Source organism: Passer montanus, unplaced genomic scaffold (assembly GCF_014805655.1).
Source record: "Passer montanus isolate IOZ18808 unplaced genomic scaffold, ASM1480565v1 scaffold22, whole genome shotgun sequence".
NCBI lineage: Eukaryota > Metazoa > Chordata > Aves > Passeriformes > Passeridae > Passer > Passer montanus.
In genome coordinates this window covers 4,216,082-4,241,179 of record NW_024366815.1, presented here as the reverse complement: position 1 = coordinate 4,241,179, position 25,098 = coordinate 4,216,082, and the positions used below count along the sequence as shown (strand labels likewise).

Genomic DNA, 25,098 nt, shown 5'->3' with positions numbered 1-25,098 from the left:
AACCCCTCAGGCATACCAAGACACCCAAAAAATTTTCAGAACTATATGTCCTTTCAGTAATTTATTTTTCATTATATATCTGTGTTATTAGCTACTTGTGACTGGAACAAGTGATCAGAGAATAGTGGGGGATCAAAATGTGTGTATGTACACCAGCTTATTTGTATTAACTCAGTAGCTGTGGTAAAAATAAAGTTTGTTGTAAAAATAAATACTTGGTAGAAATTTTTTGTTATAGTGAGCCTAAAAGCAGTTCAAGTCTCAGCTGAAAAGATATTGGCTCAGCAGCAATTATTTTCAACAAAAGACTGAAAAATTCTTGAATTCAAGTACATAATTCAAGCATGTATTGGTTATACTCAGAGTTTCCTCTCCTGTTTTAGAGAAATGTAGCAGTAATCAGGTAACTGGGTTCTTTGCTTTCAATAACATATTTTTTTAAAATTTTTGAGTCTCTAATTTTGAAAATAAAACCCATGAGATTATTTTAATATTGTTTGTTAGTTAAATGAGTAATTTGCATTTATTTTCTAGCAAATAGCTTGTGGTTTTTCAAAGAAGCTTAATGTGTAGCTGTGTCAGTGTATCCTTATGCTATATTGCCCAAGGTCTGGATGTGTGATATGTGAATGTTATAGTCATAAAAGAGGATTCTCAGGTAACTCGTTTACTTAAATCCTCATTATTCAAATTCAAGAAAAAAAATTAATTTATCCCACCAAATTTAATGTACAGCACATATGCAGATCAAATTTAACCTATTTCTTTCATATGAACTAAAGGTATGGACACTGTTTTAAATCTTCACAAAATTTAAAATGAAGCCAGTTGAATTTCTAAGGGAATTGGCTGTTAACACCACCAATCTTATGAGAGAAAGTTCTAAGCAACTGATGTTTCTAGTTACAATTAGGAAACTTGTGTAAAAACTTTCTACAAAAGATTATTTGATTGAAATAGAGAAAAAGGCTTGGTTTTGTTCTTGACGAGTTGCCCTTTTATGTTCACATTTATGGAATGTGTCTTACGTGGCATCAGGCATGAATGGTGTTCATAATTTAAGTCTGTGGGGAAGACATGAGAGATGCCACACCAAAATTATATTCCTTTATCAACAAAGCACTATGGATTAAGAAAGTCCTCTATCCTCAAGTTACCATGTAATGACAGCAGTTCCTTTATTATGTGAGAAAACTGTGATTTTTTTATCACTTTGTAAAGAGTAGTATTAAATAATTTCATTAATACAGTACGTCTTTCTGGGTTGTCATCAGGATTACTTCACAGTGAAACACTTCACAGAGCTGGGTGAAATCTGTTTCTGGAACTATATCAGACTTTCATATATTTACAGCTCTTGTCTACCAGCTCTTGTCTACAGAGGAATTAATTTTGAGATTTAATTTCTAAGACTAGTATTGTTCAACTTTCTTTTGATGGAGCAAATGGCTTGATTGATTTCAGCCTTCAGAAAAATGACTGAATGCCTTTTTTCTCCCATTAGGTGGCTGATTCTATGTGCTGTCACATGCAGGCTGGTGTTCCCAGAGACAGCAGGCTCCTTGTGCAAGGACAGTCAGAAATACTGCAAGTGAGAATACTGTTAGCCCATTCAGGGGGCTAAGTTGTCATTCAGAAACTTCCTGATGCAAAATCCTGCCTCCAGTAGAGAGCACTCTGTGCACATGCACAGGACAGGTGACGACTGGTTTGGGAGCAGCTCTGAGGTCCTGGCAGACCAGGGAACCTGGATTCAGTAGTGTGTCCACACACTGATGGAGGCATCATTGAGGACAAGTGCTCAATTCCCTTCTGCCCAGGACCTGTAGCTCTAAATCTGGAGCGGGGTGTCCAGTTTTAAGCCTGCACTATGTGAGATACAAACCACACAGAAACCAGCAAAGGATCACTAAGACATTTAAGAGGCTGGAGGAAGGAACCCTAAGAGACTGGCTGCTCAGAAACCTTGGCCAGTAATGCCCAGACTGGTACCTGCTAACAGCTGTGCAGCACAGACGTGGTAATGCTGGAGCAAGGGATATCTAATCTCACTGGTTCGTAAATATTCCCCTTATCCAGACCCATCATGTTGTGTTCTTTGCTAGGTCTCTGCTCTGTGCCTACTACCTACATTCTTGATTGCAGTTTCATCCTCCTAAGACAACTGAGGGCAGCCTTTTTTCAGGCTTCAAATCTTTTGATGTTTAAGTACAGGCTCCAGCTATATCACCTTCTGTGACTGAACAAATAATGTTATTTCTCTAGTTGTGTATTTGAGGAAAGTAATTTATCCAGAACCACTAGTGCTAGAGTGGCATGGAAAGCACAATAAATCACAGACATCAATCACTTTGCAATAATGCCAATGATTATTTCCATACATCTTCTGACAGTAACTCCATCTATTCTTAGCTGCGATATTCACGCTACCACACAAAGTGATATTGACAATACACACCAGATTAAGAGGCAGCATATTTCCCATCTATGAGCCTTTGAAAAGCATTTCGATTTTCACACAGGTCTTTCTATAACTGCACCCACTTCCTGCATCTCTGAGCAGGGAGTGCAATTGATTACTTGGAGCAATTTTGGCAAAGGGTGTAGGGATGCTGCCTGGATGGAATGCGTGCTGATGCTGATCAGCAATGCCATCATGCAGGCCACACAGAGAGCCACAGCTTCCTTCTGAAGCTGCAGCTAGAAGGATCCTGACACTACTTAGATCCAGGGCTGCTCCATCATCATCAGAACCTGCAAGACATCTCACCAGTGATAGGGTCCTCTATCCTGAGAGCCTGACAGGCGCCCCCCGAGCACTGCTCTGGAGCTGGCAGCAGGCATTTTTGTTATTCAAAGATTTGAAAATTAGCATCCCCATGGCCACTTTCTTTTTTCAAAAGCTGCTCAGGTAATGTCTCAGTAACTGAGTTTTCTTATAAATCACATATATTGTCATTTTAACCTCTTATTTTGTGACCACTGCTTAGATAAACATCCTCCCTCCGTGGGTACAAAAGCAATTTTTGTCTAATGCTTTTAGAATCCTTCATCCCTAGGAAAGCAAGATTCCTGGAATCTTGATTTTTCACAAGCCCATCACAGTTGCATCTACTCTCATAAATAAAAAACCAATTAGATTTTTTTTAAAGTAGTTTTCTCTTTACATTACAAAGTTTTAAGATACACTTAAGTCATGTTCTAATATTCCATACCAAACTATTTTTGAATTTCTAACAATGACAGTCCCAAGCTTAAATGGTTTCTGTTTCTAAATTCAGCAGACTCAGGAATTGAGACAGTAGGAATTGTCAATTGTAAAAGGCACTGCATCTCTGCAACTGTTTGCTGTATGTATGCTCAACAAGCTGGTTGCTTCTTCCACAGCAGATCTCTGTGCACCTCTGGACAGTGTTTCATGCTCATCTTCCTTGCCCGTGCTGACCCACCATATTTAATCATGGAGCTCTGTGACTGCACAGACTTCTCATGCTCACTGTTTGTTTCCTAGACTGCACCCTTAAAACCTCTAATTCTGATAGGTATTCTAGCTTTAAGTTAATCTTACAGATGTTGTTTCAGACAAACTACATACTCTCTACATTATCCTAACCCTTTGAAATGACAGTGAGTTATCTTAATTAATAACCTTGTTCATTAATAGATATAGATGACAATGGTAATTTGTTATGACAGTGTGATTGCAATGTGCGAGCACATGTACACACATGTAAGGGGCTTAACACACAGAGAAAGATTCATATAATTATTTTTAAAATTATTTATTCCTTATGAAGAAAGTAGAAAGAGGATCTTCCATAACCCCTCCATATTTGTAGTAACTAACACAGAATCAGGTTGCTGCATTCAATCTCCTACATATAGACCACTACAAAATTCGTGTGATTAGGAGGAAAATCACATACACCCAGTCACAAAGCACGGAATTTTATCCCAAACACTCATAAATCTGTTGTGTCTGCTCTATTTTAAAGGGCAAAACATACACTATTAAAAAAAAAAAAGAAAAGATAAAGCACAGAATTTTCATTGTAATGTTCCTTTGGATTATCCCTTGAAACTCTCATGTGTCCCTGATTAGGACATACCAAAAAAATCTGGGAAAATTGATTAATTGTGCATAAAGATTAAAAAAAAAAAAGGAAATGCTTTCTAGTTCATTAAAAAATCCCAAACATCTTCTCACATGGAATGTTTCTGACATGGCTGTGTTGATCATCACTCAAGTATCCCACACTGAGGGCAGTTACAGCTGTATGTGTGCTATGCAATCATTTATCTAAGTACCATGAAAAAATTGTGAGATACCTGAATTTCTATGATGATAGGAGAAAAGGAAAAAAAAGTCCAGAATAAAGCAAATAAATGCCCCAGCAAGAAATCCAAGTGAAGTTTCTGAACATTCACCCAATAATAAAAACATGAAAAGACAACCTGAAAGACATCAATATGGAGAACACAATTCCAGCTTTAAAATGTTGCTTTGCTTTTCATAAAACTATTTGCAACTGTGTAGAAAATTTCAGGACAGGTATAATTCACATCTGCAAATGGCCACAACTATTTGGGAAACTTGATAGTCTGTGTGTGTGCAATAAAGTCCTGAATGATCCTATTTAACATTTCTTCATGGAATCAGAGGCATATCCAGTTCAAGCTAATGACTTCAGTGCAACAGAAAGCTAAAGATGCTGAAGTCTGTTGTGGTTGGTTAGTAAGTAAGATCACAACAAAGAAACAACAATTCATATGCAGAAGTGTTTGTTTGCTTCTAAGAAATTTGGTCTAGGCTGAAAATTCCTAGGCATTGTTTGTAGAAAAATACAGGGGTGTTGCCAGGATTTTTAGGGAAAAAGCCTCTGCTAGGATTTTTCCTGTCCTGAGGAGCTGAGGGCCTCAGGAAAGAAATGTAAACAATAACTATCTGCTGCTGTGGAGTGCCACAGGTGAATCTTCCATTGGTTTATGTGGCTTGTTTTCACTCAGTGACCAATCACAGCCACCTGTGCCAAGGCTGTGAGCAGTCACAGGATTTTTGTTATTCATTCCTGTTCTATTCTGTCTTTGTAGCCTTCTGATCTCTTTCTCTCTGTTCTTTTAGTATAGTTGTAATGTAGCATTTTAGTATAATATATAACATAATAAATCAGCCTTCTGATCAATATGGAGTCAAGCCTCGTGTCCTCGTCCAAGGGGCCCAAGTCAAAGCAACACAGGGGCACTCTCTTCTCTGTACTGTCTTTCTGTCAGCCTCCTACTGTACAACCTACAGTATGTTTTCTTTGGTCAGGAAGCGTCACTGTAAAGATCTCCCCTGAATATGTTTGCTAAATGTGTGAAACAGCTGTGCTGATACACTAATGTAGTGTTACATATTTATTTACAGAAGGTATTTGACCATCAGATATATTGGAAAAGATTGTACTCTAAAGGCCTCTGGTTGAAAGGAGAGAAAAACAACAAATCAAAACATTCAGATTGTCCCTCCAAATCACTTCTTTATCGCAGCTAGAATCGAGGCAATCCCACTTGTATTTCTAATTCAGGACTATAGTTGGAAAAATGTTAAGAATTTGAGTATGTGCAGTGAAATATACGCACATTTGCCTTGTCAGTTTTCCCTTCTGACAGTAGTCTGGCAGGAAGGACAAGATTCTTTCTTCAAGTGAAATGGAAAACACCAAAAGGTTTATACAGTGCTACAATGCCTAATCCTACTACTGAGCACTTTTACAATTTGCTTCTTCCAAGAGCCATTCAATTCCATTTAACAATCCATCTAAAGTTGCAGCTACAGTGTCCTGCATCTGTGAAAATAAAGTTAAAAAGTTATTGTATTAGAGGTAACAGCAAGAGAAACACTTGTTAGATAGACACTCTGTGTCTCTCTGTAAAGTCAGAAACACTTACATAAAATCTAAATCTTTATCACTAGTGTAAAGGTCCCTTAGACAAAAAAGGTTTTGTAAGAGTAAGAAAATAAACAAACAAAAAAACCCCTCATGTTAAGAAAGCTTTCACTCTTAGTATCAGAGTGAATTTTTTTTCAATTGTTTAATCAGCTGTTCTGGAAGATTACATTTACTTTACAGATGGGAATCCACTTGAAAAATCTTCTTGTTACTCTTAAAGCAAAAATGCCAAGAGCTTTAGACTTCTACACATATCATTAACATTCAGATTTTGTAATATCCCATCCAGTAGCTATTATCAATGGTATGTTTTGTGAAAAGCCTACAAACATTTTCCTTATGAAAACAAAGGAATTACCTCAAATCAGGATTTTTTCTGATTAAGTTATTCCTCAGCTACACAACATCAACAAAAATTAATTCCGTGTGGTTGAACCATGCTAACAGATACTGTGCTTGACAAACATAAAAAACCAGGTTCAGGACCTCATATCCTCAGGTAGAAAACTGATCTGTCAAAAACTGAAGAAATCACATCAACTGAGTGACAGTAAACAGTCTTTTAAAAATGTCCCAAAAATCTATCTTTTGTCCAAGGCTGTGAATCAGGATATTTAGATTTAAATGAACTGAAGCTTGCTTACTCCCTTCAAGACCATAATTTGTCCTTTCTTACAATCTAACTCCATCTTAAGTTGCTTGTGCACTTTTGGGCAAGTCACTTAGCTCCTTGTTTTCAGTCAGGCTAATAATTCATCTTGGAGCACCAGAGAAACAAAATCTTTCACTTAAATGGAAAGCTCATATACTAGTGTTGAAAGCTGCACACTTGCTTAGGTAGGTATAGTGAAGGAAGCTGAGAGCTTAAATTAAATTTAAACCACAGAGAAACAAAAAATAAAGGTTTAAGAGCAAGTACCATCCAGGGCTGATGCAGCAGATTTAGTTGCAACTGATGTGCCATGTAAACACATGGAATTCTTTTCACACCAACGTGAGACACACAGGACAAAACGAGCAGAGGTCTGTTGGGAGGCCCAAGGGCTGGATCAACCATTGCCAAAATACGAGCCAGCTCCTCCTGACGATCGTGTTCTAAGAAACAATTTTTAACATATGAGTCTTAAGAATATGCAAAAACAAGGGGTCTTAATTTTTTTTGTTTGTTTGTTTGTTTTTATTTCAGAGCACATTAGACAGAGGGCTGGAAGGGCCAAATGATCTTGTTCTGCTTATCACAAGACTTATTCATCTGCACTTATGTTACACAGATATTGATGACATTTAGATGTTAAAGATCTCCACAGATTCTAGAGGCAGGCTATTTAAATCCTAACATCAGAGTGTTTTCTGAGTACCTCACAGAGATCAAAATTACAACAAGCCATTCAGAAATACTCATACACTGCAGAATCAGCAGCCCTTCCCTATTGAATGCACTTTGCTCTTAGTGTATCCCTTTGAAGTTTTTTACCTGTCTCTTTTCTGAGATAGCCCTTTTCCTCCATTCAAAGCTGATTAATGTAAAGACAATTACTGTAATTGTTATTTGCTTTATCATCTTACAGGACTAAACTGATTTAGACTAATTGCATTTTTTACAGTTTTCCTGGTGAAGGTTGTTTTCAGGCTATTACAGCACAAACAATGTATTTTCAAATTTCTTCTATTCATACCCATGGGTGTGGGTTTTTTTGTTGTTTTTTAATCCATGTAATTTCCCACATGTAATTTAGATAGCAACCATATCAGTATGTGCCATAAACAAAACAAGGGGCGACAATCCCTAACATGCTGATGAGTATCTAAAATAGGAGACTTCTTCAATAGGGTAAGACATGAAGAAATAGCAGATTTTGAAAGGATCAGAACATGGATTTTGATGTGTTGCATATTCTTTGTAATCTAACACACTAGTTATAAAATATACATAAAGATAAATCCCTTACCTCTATGAGCTTCTGCATTAGCAACATAAATGAATCCATCAACTACTTCGCACACCTTCCTCACTTGAGCTATGACACTGTAGTGCATGGCTTGCTGGTTCCCTTCTGCGCTGTTCTCTTGGTAAAACATCTTATTCACAGCAACAGCTTGCTCCTCCCTTGCTCTCCTCCTTTCCACACTGAAAAATATCTCAGTAGTCAGGTTAACTGAGAATGCCAAAACAGAATCTTGAAAGTCTAGGTGGCTCAGGAAAGGGTCAGGAAAATGTGCTGAGCCAGAAAAATGGTTTCATTTCTCCCTGTCCCCTCCTGCCCTCCTTTGTTTCTGAGTGCACAAACAGAGATGGTTGGCAAACTGCAAGATGCTTATGAAAATACATTCCAGGATGAGTTCATAGAGTGTTTCAACAGGGACTCAACCAAGGTATTAAGAGGGATAGAAGCACCTGTAATGTACCGGTTGTACACCTTTGGTGCATATACTGTTTGGAAAAGCTTTATTACATCCATGTGACAACTTAGGGGTTGAAAAAAGAAAGGAAAAGGAAAGGCATGCAATTAAACTTCAATTTATAAGAGATATCCATGCAAGAGAAAATGCACATGACAGTCACATGACAAGAATAGGAAGAAAAGTCTGAAATAAATTAGAAATTGTACTTTTCATTTGGAGAACAGATCTTATCTTACCTTGTGGTGGAATACAATGTCACAATATTGAATTTTTGATTGTTGTTAAACTGAAAACTGACTCCTGATCCAATTCCTACAGGGAAAAAAATGAATCTATGAGATTACAGCTATTTGGCTACTGAATACAATTAAGTGGTAGTTAAAAAATTCCAGTGGAGCCACAAAATGAATATATTCAACCTAGATATTGCTGTTAGGGGTAGCAGATTTACTATTTTACAATTAAACTTTATACATGCTCCAATTGATCAGACTTTTAATTTAATGAAAATCTAGTCAATGGTATTAAAACTATTTCTGTATTTCTGATTATTAGATTTGAACCTATAAATTTAAATCAGAAAAGAGGCAGACTTGTATTTATTAGCTGAAACTGGCACAGAAAAGGCTCCAGTCTGCTTATGACAAGCTCCATTGAAAAGGACATATGAGAGAAATAAAAAACTCACTAAAAATAATTGTAATGCTTCCTATAAATACAATTAATTATTTGAGTTCAGCTGTGATGAAATAACTGTTCGTTATAAAGTAACACATTTTTTTCTCTGGCCTGGACTGAAGTCAAATTAGACTTTTCAAAGCTACTCTTTAAAACATCAAAAAAACCCACACCAGCTCCTTTAATTCTTCTAAGTAAAATTTACATAATTTGACACCAGGATACTGAATCATATAAGGATCAGCCTTGAGTTCCTATGTAAAATCACAAATGTGGTTTTTAGCCACTTACTGCAAGCAGTACGGAAAGAAAGGCCTGTCTGCATGTATTGATCACAACAGCAGTAGTAACATGGAATTTTGGATGACAATAGAAGTACAAGGAGCAAAATGATTCTTCTGACAATGTCCAAATTTAATCGCAAACTCACTGAAGCTATTAGTTTGTCCCAAATGATTGCTGCATTTATCCTTCTGAACAAACCAGAAATCATTTTGTTTTTTTACCATTATTCTACTGAACTTTAAGAATACAACAAAAATAATTCCTTTTATTAATTTCTTCCTCGAAGTTTTTTGTGTTATATCTTTTTACAAAATAAGAAGGCCAAAAGCCAAACCATCATTACCATGAATTTGTCTATGAGGCAGGCCAGCTACCAGCAGAATTTCTGGGCATGTCATCATCTTTTGCACCAAAGAGCTGTCCAGCTGTTCCAAACCTGGCCCAAACATAGCAAAGCGAGGTTCTGCCTGAGTGACCAGTGATTGCAAAAAGGAAGTCACAGTCCCATACCGGGGACGGCTCGATTTCAAACTTCTTCTACCCTGAGGACAGCTCCTTTTATATCTGTTTAAAATAGATGCAACTAGAAATTAAACACAAAATACAAAAGAGGTATTAATCAAACAAATTCATTTAGGTCCCACATTTCTTTTGCTTTGCTACTGGTACAACTCAAAGCATAGGTAAAAAACTATAAAGTTCCAAGCACCAGTACAAAGTGGGCAAAAGCATCAGTTCTTTTGAAGTCCAAATATTGACTTTTTGGACCTCAGTACACTTCTATCTACAGATCTTTCAGTTTATTTAAAAATAAAATAAAAATCGTTAATTCCCCATCCTCACTGAATACACAATATAGATAAAATAGCATCAAAGCAGAAGAGTCACATTAAAAATATAGTTTTAAAAATGAGTCTTGTGAGTGCATTTTAAACTTTAATTAACTCTTTTGTGTTTATAACAAGTAATCCCCTGAAAAAGAAACATTTTCCCTGTAGGTAGAGAGCATGCAAGCTGTGGAAGAAGACAAGTCTGCAAACTCATATGCTCATTTGGTGTGGATGCTAGAAGGCATGGAAAGACTGGCAATTGAGAAGAAAAAAAACAGTCAGACATCCTAGAGCAGCAGCTTCAGTTTGCTTCTACATTCATGGTAGGCTGGTGCTGAACAAACCTCTTCAAATAAGCATCAAATGTGGGCTCCTTTGTACCCACACGGAAATGTTTCAGTTGAAATCAGCAGAACAGCTAAGTGCACGCAGACACAATGGAATCACTGACAGATGGTTTCAAAGTAGTGATTCAGACCTAAATAGATTTAAATTAAATTTCAAAATCAGTCCATATTTTGCATGTCAAATACTGGGTGTACTGTTCCCACCTATTAAAAGGGGATGAAGGGAATGGAGATTGCAGAAGTTAATGCACTTACCACAAAACAACATGTTAAGAACCACCTTTGGAAAATGTAACTGCAAATAAATCAAAAATCCCAAACAAATCTACAGACCACTACTGCAAATCAAGGGAACTGAATGAAGTTTAGAAAAGAAATCACTACAAACTAATGTACTTGTCTTCTCAGTCATCCAAACATATTTATTGTGTTGCTATGCTTTTCAACTATACTAGCTGAAACCAGTCTTTGTCTTACAGTCTTTGACAATCACACCTAAAACAATACAACTCGTTATTCTGTGCACATTCTGTGCTCTTTTTTATTATTAGGTCTTCCAAATAAGAAGAAAAACAATGAAGATTCATTTCACTTGCTGTTGTTTGAAGACTTCTTAGTACTTTTATGAAAATAACTGCCGTGGCACTTCGAGCAAAGTACACTTCTTTATCAAGATCAACAGTATGCAGTATTTCTGTGCCACAGAGGACAGTTTACAAAAAGCTGTAATTTTTTTTAGACCATTAGTCTTGTCTTTCTTTACAATGTTTTACATTCTTGTTGAGTTCCAAACAGAAAGAGCTGACCAGACCATGGCGCAACAGGAAATTGTATTTCCAAAATAAACACTAGATTTGAGACACATCAAAATTTAAACAGCAGCTTACAGCAGAGATTTATTTCTGTAAATATGAAACATGCCTGCGGGCTGAGTATTACTGCTGTAGGCATAGTTGAAGTAATGTAAAGAATACAGAGATACTTACACTGACATGTAATCATACAGTGCATTGTCGCTGACCTCCGAAAAGGCTTTATTAAAAATCTCCTCATCTGGAAGTGATTTCCAATCAACAGATGACCAAGAGGGGAGATCCCGCAGGAGAAAATACCTCCATAACAACGGGTCTTGCACAGCTGCCCTCCAGTAACAACTCGTGCTTCCTAAGCGGCACAAATCTTGGGGGGAGAGGAAGGACATGATGTTCAGCTGCACGTCGATCTGAAAACCATTGAGAGCAGCGATTTAACGACTCCCGAACTCAGCAGCGAAGAAGGCCGGGCTGGGATGCAGCGCCTTGGCCCCGCTCCCCCCCGCGCCGCCGGGCCCCGCTCACCGGCAGCGTCTGCAGGGCGCTCAGAGCCTCGGCCTCGGATGCGCGCTTTTAATGCAACAGAATATACACTTCGGGTGGGAAAAGGGAAAAGGAAAGAAGTCCGTGAGGAAGAGTGTGCTCCTATGCCGCAAGTTTTCTTCTGGCAAACACGATGCAGCGGGTCTTAGTCGTGGGGTTTCATGAAGTAATGCAGCATTTGTTTTGCAGTTGTTGTGTTCCACCCTTGACCTTTTAAGGGTCCCTCACATACGGCCACATACTTTGTTAACATGATTCTCCCTGTTTCTTGGAAATCCAGCGATATGCTCTGTGATCTGCTGCCCAGGTCACTGTTAGACACAGGATCTACTGACTCAAGGCTTTCCTGCTTCCCTTCTCCACAGTGCTTCAGTCCCCAGTAGCACATTTCTCCACTGTACATCATTGCCAGTAAGTGAGTGTCACTAAATATACCTGCAAAAATAATTCAGATCAAGTATTTTATTGTTCTGCTATAAGCAAGTACACAGCTTGTTCATTTTTTTTCAGTAACAATGGGGAAGAAAATCCAAAGGACGATATAACTATATGATTTTATAAATATATAATGCCAGAAGAAAACATGGATCAAAACCATGCTCATTTCTCTGTCCAGTTTGGCCCTCCATAATAAAATCTTTAACACTGCCATATAAATACTATTTCTATAACTTTGTTTGCCTAGTTATGTCACAGAATTTCAGTATTTCTCTACAGCCTCTTTAGCACAGGCATGACTGCACATATTTACTTTGGAGTATTTCTGTGCCTCCCACAGTTTAAGCCTAAAAGATACTGTCTGAGGTCATCTTAACTCAGATTAACCAGCAGCAGCTTTATTGGTATTTGAATTCAAAGGCACATGTGTGTTTTTCACAAAAAAAAAAAATCCTGCTAAATAAATCCACAACTTGACTTTACATTATGGAGCTATATAGCAGCAATGCCACTTTCAGATGAAATCAAACTAGAAGGTGCTGCATATCCTGCTAGAGTCAGAGTAGAGCTGTTTTGGAGTATGGTCAATGTGGACATCATAACCTCAGCACCAGCTGGTTTACCTCACAAATCCCCTCCTGCTGTATCACCTACCTGCACCGCACTGATGCAGCCTAAGTTCCTCCTAGAAATGCTCAATAGGAATGAAACTTACATAAAGCTAAATAAAGTGGTGACAGAGAGCATGTGCCAAATCTAACCAAATCTGCATACAGTTTTTACCTGCATGACATCTGTAATTGTGTTTGTACCTGTGCTCTCCTGGAGCTAAAAGGGAAGATCAGTATGAGAACTTCTGGCACCCTCTGCAGTCATATTTGTGCCTTAAACATCTATCAGTTGTGAACTGGGTGGTTCACAGTAGAATACTAGCAGTGTAAAACACTACTGTGCATGAAACACTCATTGCCTCAGTTCACCTCCCTCCAGTGCACTCATAAAACACCAGGAAAACAAGCACTGGCACCTCCTAAAATTCACAAGTCAAAAAGAAAGGGGAGGGGGGTGCACTCTTGCCTGCTTATTTGCCTCATTTATTATCTTCTGGTTCTAAAAAGTGTCAAGTCTTGAACATAAATTAGGTCAAACAATAAAAACACGCAAAAAAGCATTTCACAAAGTGAAGCAGTTATTAAGAGGAGTGGCTTAAAAGGTTTTTTGGAGTTATTTTTTGGGGTTTTTTTACCTTCACTGAGTAATCTAGCTGTGTCTTTATCTTGAAGTGAGATATCTTCATCTAGCTGAAGAGGGCATCTAAAGCTAAGCATCTTCATCAGGTACTGAACTCCATCATTAAGACACTGAATACAGTTAAAAATGAGGAAAAAAATAAGTTCTCATTAAATTAATGATACGCAGAAAGACTTCTTCCTATGAAGCCCCAAAATCCTAACTGAAGAAAAAAACAAAAAAAAACCAAAAACAAACAAACAAACAAAAAAAACCACCCAAGAACAACAACAACAAACCTAAAAAAAAAACCCCAAAAACTCAGCCATATATTAAAAGCGAAGAGTCAAACTTTAAAGCTGTATTCACAAGCTCATAGAACATTCCCATCTCCTTTACCTTTTTAAATGTGGCAGTGTTTTCTTGTAGCCATTCACTCCTTTCTTTTGCTGTGTGGCAATACATGTAAAGCAGGGCTCCTTTTCTCCAGTAAAGACATTCTAACAACTCTGCACCAAGGATGTTGATGGGCTGAAATAAAATCCAACAAACTGGTCTAACACAAAACCAAACCACCTGAAGTACTCATATGCACTGTCACACATGCAAACACTGTGTAAATCTCTTACTTCAGGGGCTGCGCTTGACAGCAACACTCAGAGAGACAAGCCTAGCCTAACCTAACACTGTAGGTCAAACAGAAGTGTTAACTGCCTATGGAATCATGAAACGCTAGCAAGAGAAATTCTGAGCACACAACAAGCCATTTGAAACAATATTTTCAGGAATCCCTATTTAAATATCAAAAAGACTTGAAAATGTTTCAAAATACTTTAAATTATGCCCATCCAAAATGCAAATACTATGTCCCATTTAAGATTTTTTGTTTTTAAATAATGAAATAATTTGCCCTCTGGCTACTCACTTCTTTTATGCCGCATTCCCTCACTAGGTCTTCTGGTTCTGAAAGAACAGAAATAAGTTCTTTAAGTTTTTGCAAGGCAAATTCTTCTGGAAAATCTTCATCCACAAGCTGGTTTTCCTCAAAATATGTAATGTCTAGGACAGCCTATGAAAACAAGAACATATACAAAGCAGAAATGCTACCGTCAAAATAATCAAATGGTGGCGTGTTTTAACACAGAAAATTCATTTGTGTACAACACATTACAATTTGAAGGTATTTTTTAACATTTAGTTTACAAAAGGTGCAAGTTAGAAGTATTGAAGGATTGGTGATTGTGAATGTCAACCAAACCCCTTTCTGTCCCTAAGGTAACAGCTGAAATAAAATGATTACTCCAAGTTATCCGAGTCAAAAGCAGTTCTGCGCTTCACAGGTGCCCACCTCACACCCCCAAGTAACGGAGCCGCCTTTCTCCCACACCCTCCCTTCTCACACCAAACCGTCTCCCACACCCTACACACGTTTTCTTCAAAGGCAGTTTGATGTCCCTAACAAAGTACCTGGGTATAGAGCTGAAAAAGCGTGGAAGGATGTTCTTTCCCTTCCTTGCAGAGGTCCTTTAACTTGTCCAGATTAGCAGAGCCTTTCGCTAAGAAGGTATCTGAGGGAAGAACACATGAGCACTCAGCAGGAGCCTTATCAATCCCCTTTTCCACACGGCTTTATCATCCATCCTCGGGGCATCTACAAGAGCGGCTGAATAATACACCACTGAAGCAGGCCGGTCATCCTGTCAGACAATTTAAACACGAACAGACGTTCGTGTTTAAATTAAAGCCATCCGTGACCAGGCTCTGATGCTCCCAAGCGCACACGCCGTCCGCGAAGACGCCCTCGCGGCCGCCCGTGCCCTCGGGGCCACCCGCCCCGCGCCGCCCCCGTCCCCGTCCCCGTCCCCATACCCGTCCCCATACCCATCCCCATCCCCAGCCGCCATGGCCGGCCCGCGCGGCCCCTCCGCGCAGGCGCAGGAGCGCGAGGGGCGGGAGCGGGAGGGGAGCGGGAGGGGGCCCTGAGGGTGTCGGTGCCGCCCGACCCGGCCCTGCCCTGCCCGGGACACCCGGCCCCTGACCCCGCAGGACACCGCCGGCCCGCCCGCCCAGAACGGCGGGGACTGCTGTTCTGGGCTTGTGCGGGCGTGAAAGCTCTTTCATAACAGAAGGGTGCGGCGTCTGCAGTGCCCCGTCCGTCCCTTCGGGAGACACCCTGTGTTGACAGAATTTACGGAGTCGTTGTACAGCTTGGAAAAGACCTCTGGTTCCAGCCTATGACCGAATATCACCACGTCGATCAGACCGTGGTACTGAGTGCCACATCCAATCTTTCCTTAAACAGTTACAGGGACAATGACTCCACCACCTTCCTGGGCAGCGCATTCCCATACCTAATCACCCTTCCTGTGAAGTAGTTTGAAACAATGTTTTGTGAAACAGTATATTATGTCCAACCTAGACCTCCCGTGGCACAGGTTGACACTATTTCCTCTCTTCCTGTCGCTGGTTGCCTGGAGAAGAGCCCAACCCCGCCTGGCCACAGCCTCCTCTCAGGCAGCTGTAGAGAGTGACAAGGTCACCCCTGAGCCTCCTTTTCTCCAGGATAAACACCCCCAGCTCCCTCAGCTGCTCCTCACAGCACTTGTGCTCCAGACCCTGCCCCAGCTCCTTCTCTGGACTTGCTCCAGCGCCTCGATATCTTTCCTGAATTGCAGAGCCCACAGCAGAACTCGAGCTGTGGCCTCAGCAGTGCCCAGTACAGGGGACAATCCCTGCCCTGGCCCTGCTGCCCACACCATGGCTGATCCAGGCCAGGATGCCATTGGCCTTCTTGGCCACCTGGGCACACCCTGGCTCATGTTCAGCTGCTGTCACAGCACCCCCAGGTCCTTTTCCACTGCAAAAATTTGACTGGGGTTTTGCCCCATCAATGAATGCTTTCCAGCCTCACTGCAAAATAGGTGTTGCCCATCAAACAAACTGAAACAAGGGCAGCAAAGATCAAGTCCAAACTTACTTTTCAATAAACAGTTTGGGGTTTTTAAACTACATTTTAGCACTTAATTAGTTAAAATGCAGAAGTACAGATGTGAAAATACATTACATAATCCTGAAACTAAATACCTTTGATTAGAGAAGTGAAGCACTTGCTCCAACATTTTGTCCAGCTTTTAATAACACCTTACTGAACTTCATAAATAATAAAGAGTTTACATACATGAAGGGAAAATTGTGAGCTTTCCTTTTAACAATATCTTGCTACTATCTGACAGTCAATCATCAAATATTTTGTGTTGTCCAGTTATAAAAGTGCCACATTTTACTATGTTTCCCTAGCCTTCTTCATATCTTTACTTGCCTGGAAAAAGCTAATACCTCAGTGCCTATCCTAGTAATGAAAAACAAACTCACACAGTATTCAGAATTTTGTCAACTTTAATTTTTTGAAAAAATAATTGACTGAAGACCTTTTCCCATTTTGAGGTTATATGCTGTTCATTCTGTCATTGCCTGTGTTCCACCAAAGTACCTAAAAAGCCAAGCAAGCAAGCAAGCAAAAACTCACCAAGCCTCCCCTTGCCCTCATCTCCGAATATAAAATGTCATTTACTGGAGTACTTTAGAAGTGAAAAGCTGTCTACTTAAAGACAGAGTTTCTTTTGCTGTTGTCTGTCTTATGTCTTATGAAAGAGTTGCCCAACAGGTTAAATACAACAAAAAAAAGTAGAACCTAAAAAGAATTGTGTTTTCTTTCCAAAATGGTTTGATTTATAGAAGAAATCAGTGTTTTGATGGAATATGTATTGGTGTTCATTCCTCCATAGTTGATATTCAGATACAATTTTTCATCAAAAGAACAGCTGTGTTAAGAATACCAAAAGTATTCTGGTAGCTAACCTGCTTCATGCCTTAAGTGAAATATAACACTTTCCATGTTGTCAGCTTTGGGACTGAAAAAGGCTTGTGAGATTAAGACAACGCCTTCTTCAGCTCCTTTGCTTGCCTGGTCCTTACTTCTCCTCTTCAATCCCTAGCTATGGTTTAAGTGTTGCTTTTTTTCATACCTAGTCAAGTGGGCAGGTGCATCAGCCCTTAATAGTGAAGGAGATGTCACCCAGCCTTCAAGATGTCTCCTGTATTAAAAAAAAAAAAAAAAAAAGAGCCCCTAACAACCTAAACCAGAACAAAATACCAAATGGTTGTATGTTGACTCATCTGATAAAGGAAGTGGTATTTTTCCTTCCTGTGCTTCAGGCACAGCTGCAGCTGACTTTAGCTGTATCCATTTTAAAAGTTATGTGTATATGCAGTGACTGCTTTTCCCCCAGAAATTGTTATCCACTCTTTCTGTAAATATCCAGTGAAATCGGTCTTGACCTTATCAGTTGCTGAGATGAAAGAGGTGTGTTTCTGTTAATACCAAGCTAGTAAAATAGAAGCTGTTAGAAAGGTTAAAAACGGTGGTGACACACCCTTCTCTTGGAATAATTGTAGTGTTTGGTTTTTTATTTCCCCCAACTTGATTTTTATCATGAAACATGTAAGGGAGCAGAAGACATCTCTAGAGGCATTTTTCTTGGCATTTTTTTCTCTCATACACTACATACTCCTTCCCACTGGGAGCTGGTTTGTGAGGAACAAGATGACAGGACTTCTGGGCAAGTAACTGAGGGACTACGGAGCCTGGAAGAGGGTCAGGGCGCTGAACCAGTGTAGGGTGCTGCCTCCTCACTGCAGTTGGCAAGCTCTCGCCCCAGGCAGCCTCTGCCTCTCTGCTGCCTGCATTGGGCGCTGGACAGCCTCATGCCCTTCCCTTCCCCAGGTTGTATTCCCTTGGGCAGCAAACCCCCAAGCTCTGTCTTGTAGTTTATGGAGTGGCTGTGCCAGCCTTTTCCTCACACCGTGCAAAGTGCACCAGTCTGAAGACCGGGGGAAGGACGAGGTGTCTGATTATTTGAGGGAATGAATGAGCTCATTTGTCAAATGGTGAGCTCGTTTGCCTTATTTTTTGCTTTTGCTTAGAACCTGTTTGAATGAAATCCCTGTCTGTTGGATATTTCAAGGAGAGTGGGCTGGTTCAGGGTTTGCTACCTCTCACCATTCTTCTCAGAGCTTGGAAAATGTAGCATTCAAATTCCTAGAGCCTCATATGAAGATGCATAAAATATTTTCCTGCCTATTTCTATGTTTAAGAAGAAACTGAATGACACCATAAATTATGTTGAAGCAAAAAAATGTTTCACTTCATATTCTAGGGACAGTTAAGATAAAATGATCTCTGGTGAGGGAATTCAGGTGGGATTTGTGCTCTTTCAGTGCCTAGCACTACCTTTTTTTAAAGGCTACTGTTATCAAAATGGATGAGGTAAGGTGTTTGCTGTTTAGAGATGGAAGAATAACAGGAAGAGTGTTGTTGTGTGTCAAGAGTGCAGTTGATGGAAGAGAGAAAGGCTAGTATGATTTTGTCCTTCAGGGGCATTTGCCACTACAGTTCTCCTGATGTTTTGAGTTTGTATATAAATGTATCTCTATGTATATGTGCATATATGTATACATGGTGCAAATAAAAAGTAGATTCTGCAGATTGGTACATTGGATTCTTTCTCTGCAAACCACATGCTCTTCTTGTCCCTCTGGTGTGTGTATGTGTAAATGTGTATGCTGCTAGGAAACAAGCTAGTTGTAATGATATGCTTGGGAATTATTTTTGTCCTGTGGTATTCCATCAACAATTGCTAACTGCCCTGATACATGTAACTGTGGAACTGGGCTAGCCTGACATCTCCAAATACCTGAAAACTTGGAACATACTAGAATAAGTAATGTATTGGATATACATAGTTACTCTGCTTTCTTAGCTCTAGGACATACAGTATTTATATTGAAAGTTAAAGAAACAGTGATTGAACACAAGAGAATTGTTCCTTTGTGTGTTTAATATTATTTAAACTAGAGAAATGTCTTTAGCTTTAATAAAAAATACAGTATTATCTAAGAAATGTAGATTTGCACAGCAGTGATTGATAAATTTTTATAATTATTAGCAGCTTTAAGATATTTTGAATTGTGCAAATTTTCTTAAACTATGATGCTTTAAATAGGTAATATTTATAATAACCCCATAGGAATTCTTGGGGGAAGTATCCAAGAGAGGAATTTTGGCGGTTCAAGTGAACTGTATATGTTCATAGAATCACAGCCTTGGAAGGACCCATAAGGATCAGCGAGTCCAGCTCCCTAATGTCCAGCTTGAACTTCCCCTGGTGCAGCTGCATTCCATTTCCTCATGTCTGCTGCAGGGCACCAGAGAGGGGAGATCAGCACCTTCCTCTCCACTGCCTCCCTGTTCCTGGTTAGGAGGGTGCAGATTCCTGTGAGGTCACCCCTCAGCCTTCTGACTGCTGACCATTTTGTTCTCTGGAAAGAAAGCTAATTTGCTTCCAGCAAATTAGTCCTCTGACCAGGGGTTATGAAGCCTGGTGATCGTTGGATTTCTTACTGCTTGCTTTGGTCATGAATTGACTCCTAATGTTAAGGGGAAAAAAAAAAAAAAAAAAAAAGGGGAAAAAGTTGTTTGGAGGTGGAAGTACTTAGTAATGGAAAAAAAAAAAAAAAGGAATTAGAGAGATAGAAAGACTAGATCAGACCTGATCAGAAAAGACTCAGAAGCTGTTTAATTTATTTCTTAACTAGCAGATTCCTAACACTTTTAGAGTCCGTGGTCAAAATTTGTGTTTAAAACTAACAAGGAAAGTATCATGGATGTTAATACAGATGTATTTGGCTAGTTTGAGTTTGTAGCAAATGAAGCAGCATAGCATGCTTCAAGTCTTGTAGAAAATGGCAGAAGTTATAAGACTGTATTTGGTACATCAAATGAATGTAGAATGGTGCAGAATTACTGTGATTTCAAAAGTAAGTATTTGCCCTTATTTTGCAAGCATGAATAATTTGTTGAAGAGTACAAGAAGAGTTGGTTATAAAAATACTTGAGTAAAGCTAAATTTATTAGAATGTGTTGCAGAATACTTGGTCCTCCACTTGTCTTTGATCACTGTATTATTTGAAGTAGATATTTCTGTTATTGAATATAAGCAAAATAAATATTTGTATTTATGCCCAGAAAATATGAAACAGAGATCTTTATTTACTGTATGTTAGTTTCATATGTTTGTTGTAACTAATAATATCTCTGATAATATCTGATGGTTAATAGTAATTGCCTTGCAGATACTCTTCAAGTTCAAAAAAGGAGATATACCTTCTGCCTCTTTTGCTTCATGGCTTTGCAATCACCAGGGAAGGGGAATAAAACTAAAATTTACCCAGAATAATGCTAAGGAAGTGGAAAATCATTACTAAATATTTCCTTCAGCTTGTGGGATTAAGGGCTATGAAATGATTTCCAAAATCTAGAGTCATATGGAATAATATCGTGGGATTATTCATAATGTCATTATTCATGACATTATAAATGGCAGCATCAAATTCAGTCATCTCTCTTAAAATTAGGCTGTATAGTCTGAAATATATCCAGGTGAGAGCATTTGATATTCATATTGTCCATGTCAAATGTAAAATCAGAGACTAAGGGTGATCTGTAATGGAATTTTACCTTTGCGTCAATAGAATTGAAATATATTTATTTTGGAGAGGCATATGAATGCCAGTGATTAGAAACTGCAAGTGTATCATATTTCTGTTTGCCTGATCTTATATAGATGTTTGTTCTACCTGCTTTCTATTTTGTTTGTAGTTCAGGTGGTGCCCTGACAAAATATGAACCAGCTGCTTTCTTACAGCCTGCTACTGGAGCAATGTGGTACTGGATTTGAAATAGGTTCTGAACATAGAAGGTAATTTAGCAGTTTGGTATCTGGTTTTTAGAGTGACATGCACCGAACTTTGATGTTGGAACTGTCTTTTAAAGTGACCTCCCTAGAAGAGGGGAGCATTAAAGACTGACATATAGGAAATTCTTGCTGTTTGAGGGAGATCTGAAGTAATTTCTTTTTAAAAAGGAATTATAAATCTTTTGTACAATCTTGTATAAGTAATGAAATAGTGTATTTTCAACAGGCAGGGAAACCTGGGTTTGTCTATTACATGGTTAATGAACAAAGAATGGTGTGTACACTGTATGCCTTCATCCAGAGGAATGCTGTGCCTGCCATGTCTCATTTTTTACCTTCTGTCAGTTATGATCCGGGAGAACTTGGTTAAATCAGTCTTCATCCCAGTCTCCAAATGATACAGATCACTGCATTTGTAATTTATGGTATTATTTCACATCTGACTTACAGCAAACACAGAAGTAATGTTCTTTGGTCAAACACTCTTGTCAGTTACTACATGTTCCCATCTTTAATTGTATTAATTCTAGAGCCTAGTGTGATGGTTTGGTTCGCAGCATCAGCTCTCTTGTTTGAATGACTGCTGCCCATTTCTTGCATAGACCTAGTGTGCAGCTGAACCCTCAAGCTGATCTGAATGTCTGTAAAATGAGACTGTAGCTTTGTTCTGAAACTGTTATGTGTAGCATACCCAGAGAGAAACTTTATTTGGGATTTACTGAAGTTTTTTGCCTTTGTAAGAGGTTTTATACAGTTAATTCCCTTGGATCATAGTAAAATTAAAACCACTAATTGGGTGTTGTATTAATCTATGCAGAACTTAGCACTCAGGCTTTTCTTGTTCTTCTGGGGTTTGCCTTGAGGGCAAAAAACCCAAACCAACCAATCAACATTCCTGAAAGGATCATGCAACGGATAAGAATAAATGTACACAAGATAGGTGTCATGCCTTAGTCTGGCAAGCATTACTCTTGGAAGAAAATTAGTTTAATCAGCTACTTGGGTCTCTTGACATGTCTTCTCACTCTCTGTGACACTGACTTTTAAATTGTGCTCACACGATTGTATCTTTCAGATTAGTGTGGTTGGAATGTTCATCTGTGTTAAAAGCCTCCTGACGCCTCTTCCAGTACTACAGTTGGACGTTCAGCTATGCAAATAAATGCACTGCCCTTGCTTGAGCAAGAAACCCATGTTTGTTGTATGTTTGTTGTGGAGGAGGATGTGAGGTGCCTGTGGCGTTGTGGTTGGTTTGCTGGAAGTCTGCTACCTATGAGTACAACTGCCAAGAGTACCCTCCTGACCCTATGCTCAACTAAATACCCCATCTTCTGAAATCATAAGAAAATAAATACAAACATATTGAATTTGATGACCTAATCTTGTCAAAGGTAATTCCTCTGTTACAGTGTGTAACTGTTGAAGTGGCAAACTATGATAATGATAATAAAGATTTTACCCTGTGAGGTAAACAAAAAATTCAAGATTGTAGACAAATTTTCTGATTCCTGTTGTGCATAACTGGCAAGCTAAGTGAAATTTTTCAAGTGATTGCTTGAATTTATTAACAATATAAATGTGCTACAAGCAAAAAAGGTCATGGTTATCACTTGGACAAATGATCTAGTCATGGGAATATACATTCTAAAATCACGGGGGAGGGGGAGCAGGTCTTGAGACATTTTTGCCATTACGTTAGCAATTAATTTCAATCCAGTCTTACTGGTTACCATTGCTACTTAATGTTCTCTACGCCAAACTTGCTACAGAAGCAGCACTTCATTGGTGCCCCCTAATCTTAAGTGAGAACGGGCATTGGCACTGAGAAAACAAATGTCACAGAACTCGAAGCGAAGTTATTTGTGTTAGAGTTCTGCAGGATGCCACGGGGTGTCACCAACGCGCTCAGTACAGTCCAGCTTTTAACCAGGACATCTCATGGAACTGATGTCAATGTGAAATGATTGTGTTTATTGAAAACTCAAAAACCAGAGCCTGGAAGTCTTCATCAAACTGGCCCCGGAAACAAACTATCAAGATCTCTGACGAGATGGTTGGATATGCTGAAATTGAGAGCAAGAAGCCCAAGAGCTGTGCAACAAGCAACTGTGTGCTTATAATGCGGGGAATCTGCTGCTCAGGCTTAGCAGACTTTAGACCTCCTTCTTAGTGTGTACTTGTAGAACCAGTTTTAAAATCAGACACACTTGCCTTACCAAAACCAGGGGGTGGCTAAAGGAAAACATGGTACTCTAAGACTCAAGGATTCTAAGAGGCCTTTTAAAAAGATGGAGAACTGAATTGTAGGAGTTCATTTTTAAATGAACCTTCCAAAAAATTAACAGCAAAAGTTTAATATTTTTCCATATATATTGTGGGCAAGTTGTTATATTCCTTACTAATTCCGTTAATTTGCTTGTGACTGAGAAATGAAATGTCACTTTAAAGGGCTGTCTGCTTTTAGACATGCAAGTTTTGGACTGTTGAGAATATGAATCAAGCCATTGATAAGCTGCCCACTGTTGTAGGGAAGCTGTTCTGACCTCCAGACAGCTGCTCCTTCTGAGCTGGATGTACTAGAAGAATTAGGAAAAACAATTAGCATCCAAACCAGTCGGTAGATGGAATGGCACTTGATTTTTTCAGTGCATGCATTGAATTGTCTCCCTTGTCAGTAGATGATAAAGTAATTACAAGGGCTTAGACTACATGCATGAGTTCGCATGCTAGATTCTTGTAGACAAGAAATGGTGCTTTCTAATTTAGCTCCACACCCATTAAATAGATGGCAAAGTCCAAGTTTCAAAGAGGAAACCAGAGTTGCAGGCAAAACCTGCTGACCAGGCAGGTGTTGCCTTTCTTCATTTACAGCTCTGGCAGCTTGGCCTTGTAGTCTTATTGTATAGCACTAGTGAGGTGTGGGATAGGTGTGTGCATGTGATCTGTTTATCGTGTACAACCTCTGCAAAAGAATACCTGCATAACCTTATTAAGGCTCCATATTCATTTTTTATGTTGTATATCAAATGGAAGGAATAAATTGGTTTACTAGCAGTTTTACAAAATCTACCTCAGTTCTGTTTTTATGGTATATTCTGTTGCTCTTGAGGTTTATTTGAAAGAACACTTTGCAGCTTATTAATGTAACATTGTATTGCAAAATCCAGAAAAGCCTGTTACAGTAGTGCTACCAAACATGAACTGACTTGTCGTGTGACAGCTGCTCAGGATTCCTGTGTACAGTTTCTTGTTTCTGCAGCCACTTTTGCTGTGTTTACCCTTACAGCACCATTGGTATGGAGTGTAAAAAACCCCATTCTTTCAGTTTCATCAGAGGATGTGGGGCGAAGGACTTTCCAATTCTGTTGCATTCTTCCACCAGAAAATTCCTGGCAAATGTGAGGAGTCACAGGGTAGTAGCATTTTCTGAATAAGCATTTATACCATCCTCCATAAATATCAAATACACAAACATACAGAACTTGTGCAGCTGATGTCTGCAAATATCTGCTGAATAGATATTCAGAGGTTTCCTTGGTCCTGCTGTAAAGGAATGATAAGTCACTTATCCTTTCTCCAGAACTGTTAGACATACTGACTGTCACTGTCAAAGGTTATTGCTCTTAACTTATTTAGACAATATTAACACCAGTTACTAAATGAGCAATATATAATTGTGAATAGAAGTGCCAAGAATCATGCTGAGTAACAGACTCTGTAGTTCTGTTTAAAGCAAAATGACACCTTAATTTTAAGTGCTGTATAATTAGACCTTGAAAGTACTC

General features: G+C 39.0%; 2 protein-coding genes and 1 long non-coding RNA gene across 4 annotated transcripts; 1 reads left to right on the top strand and 2 right to left on the bottom strand.

Moving 5' to 3' along the window:
- Positions 1–5,499: 5,499 nt before the first annotated feature.
- On the bottom strand, positions 5,500–12,210 carry FBXO4 (F-box protein 4). Of its 2 annotated transcripts, none has more exons than XM_039709923.1 (7): positions 12,074–12,210; positions 11,463–11,698; positions 9,643–9,863; positions 8,573–8,648; positions 7,883–8,061; positions 6,853–7,028; positions 5,500–5,828 (listed from the first exon to the last, which is right to left on the bottom strand). In XM_039709923.1, the coding sequence occupies exons 2-7, from the start codon at positions 11,675–11,677 to the stop codon at positions 5,739–5,741; spliced, it is 957 nt and encodes a 318-aa protein (XP_039565857.1). In that variant the 5' UTR covers positions 11,678–11,698; positions 12,074–12,210; the 3' UTR covers positions 5,500–5,738. The 2 variants fall into 2 exon arrangements, with proteins under 2 accessions (XP_039565857.1, XP_039565856.1); XM_039709922.1 differs by lacking the exon at positions 12,074–12,210 and adding an exon at positions 11,814–11,840.
- Positions 11,846–15,403, bottom strand: CUNH5orf51 (chromosome unknown C5orf51 homolog). Its single transcript, XM_039710013.1, has 6 exons — positions 15,255–15,403; positions 14,967–15,126; positions 14,425–14,568; positions 13,899–14,030; positions 13,516–13,630; positions 11,846–12,266 (listed from the first exon to the last, which is right to left on the bottom strand). The coding sequence occupies exons 1-6, from the start codon at positions 15,401–15,403 to the stop codon at positions 11,977–11,979; spliced, it is 990 nt and encodes a 329-aa protein (XP_039565947.1). The 3' UTR covers positions 11,846–11,976.
- Positions 15,404–20,053: 4,650 nt separating this feature from the next.
- LOC120502467 lies at positions 20,054–22,587 on the top strand. The gene is made up of 3 exons (XR_005627527.1): positions 20,054–20,375; positions 21,217–21,316; positions 22,389–22,587. It is a non-coding gene; the product is annotated as an uncharacterized LOC120502467 (long non-coding RNA).
- The last annotated feature ends 2,511 nt before the right edge of the window (positions 22,588–25,098 follow it).

Excerpts from the sequence above, each read along its gene's own strand:
- FBXO4 (XM_039709923.1), bottom strand. The coding sequence starts at position 11,677 with ATGTCCTTCCTCTCCCCCCAAGATTTGTGCCGCTTAGGAAGCACGAGT. Across the intron at positions 7,029-7,882 it reads TAATGCAGAAGCTCATAGAG|AACACGATCGTCAGGAGGAG; the intron begins GTAAGGGATTTA and ends ATTGTTTCTTAG. Across the intron at positions 5,829-6,852 it reads TGCTGCATCAGCCCTGGATG|ATGCAGGACACTGTAGCTGC; the intron begins GTACTTGCTCTT and ends TTATTTTCACAG.
- CUNH5orf51 (XM_039710013.1), bottom strand. The coding sequence starts at position 15,403 with ATGGCGGCTGGGGATGGGGATGGGTATGGGGACGGGTATGGGGACGGG. Across the intron at positions 14,569-14,966 it reads TTTTTCAGCTCTATACCCAG|GCTGTCCTAGACATTACATA; the intron begins GTACTTTGTTAG and ends TTGTTTTCATAG. Across the intron at positions 12,267-13,515 it reads AGCTAGATTACTCAGTGAAG|GTATATTTAGTGACACTCAC; the intron begins GTAAAAAAACCC and ends TTATTTTTGCAG.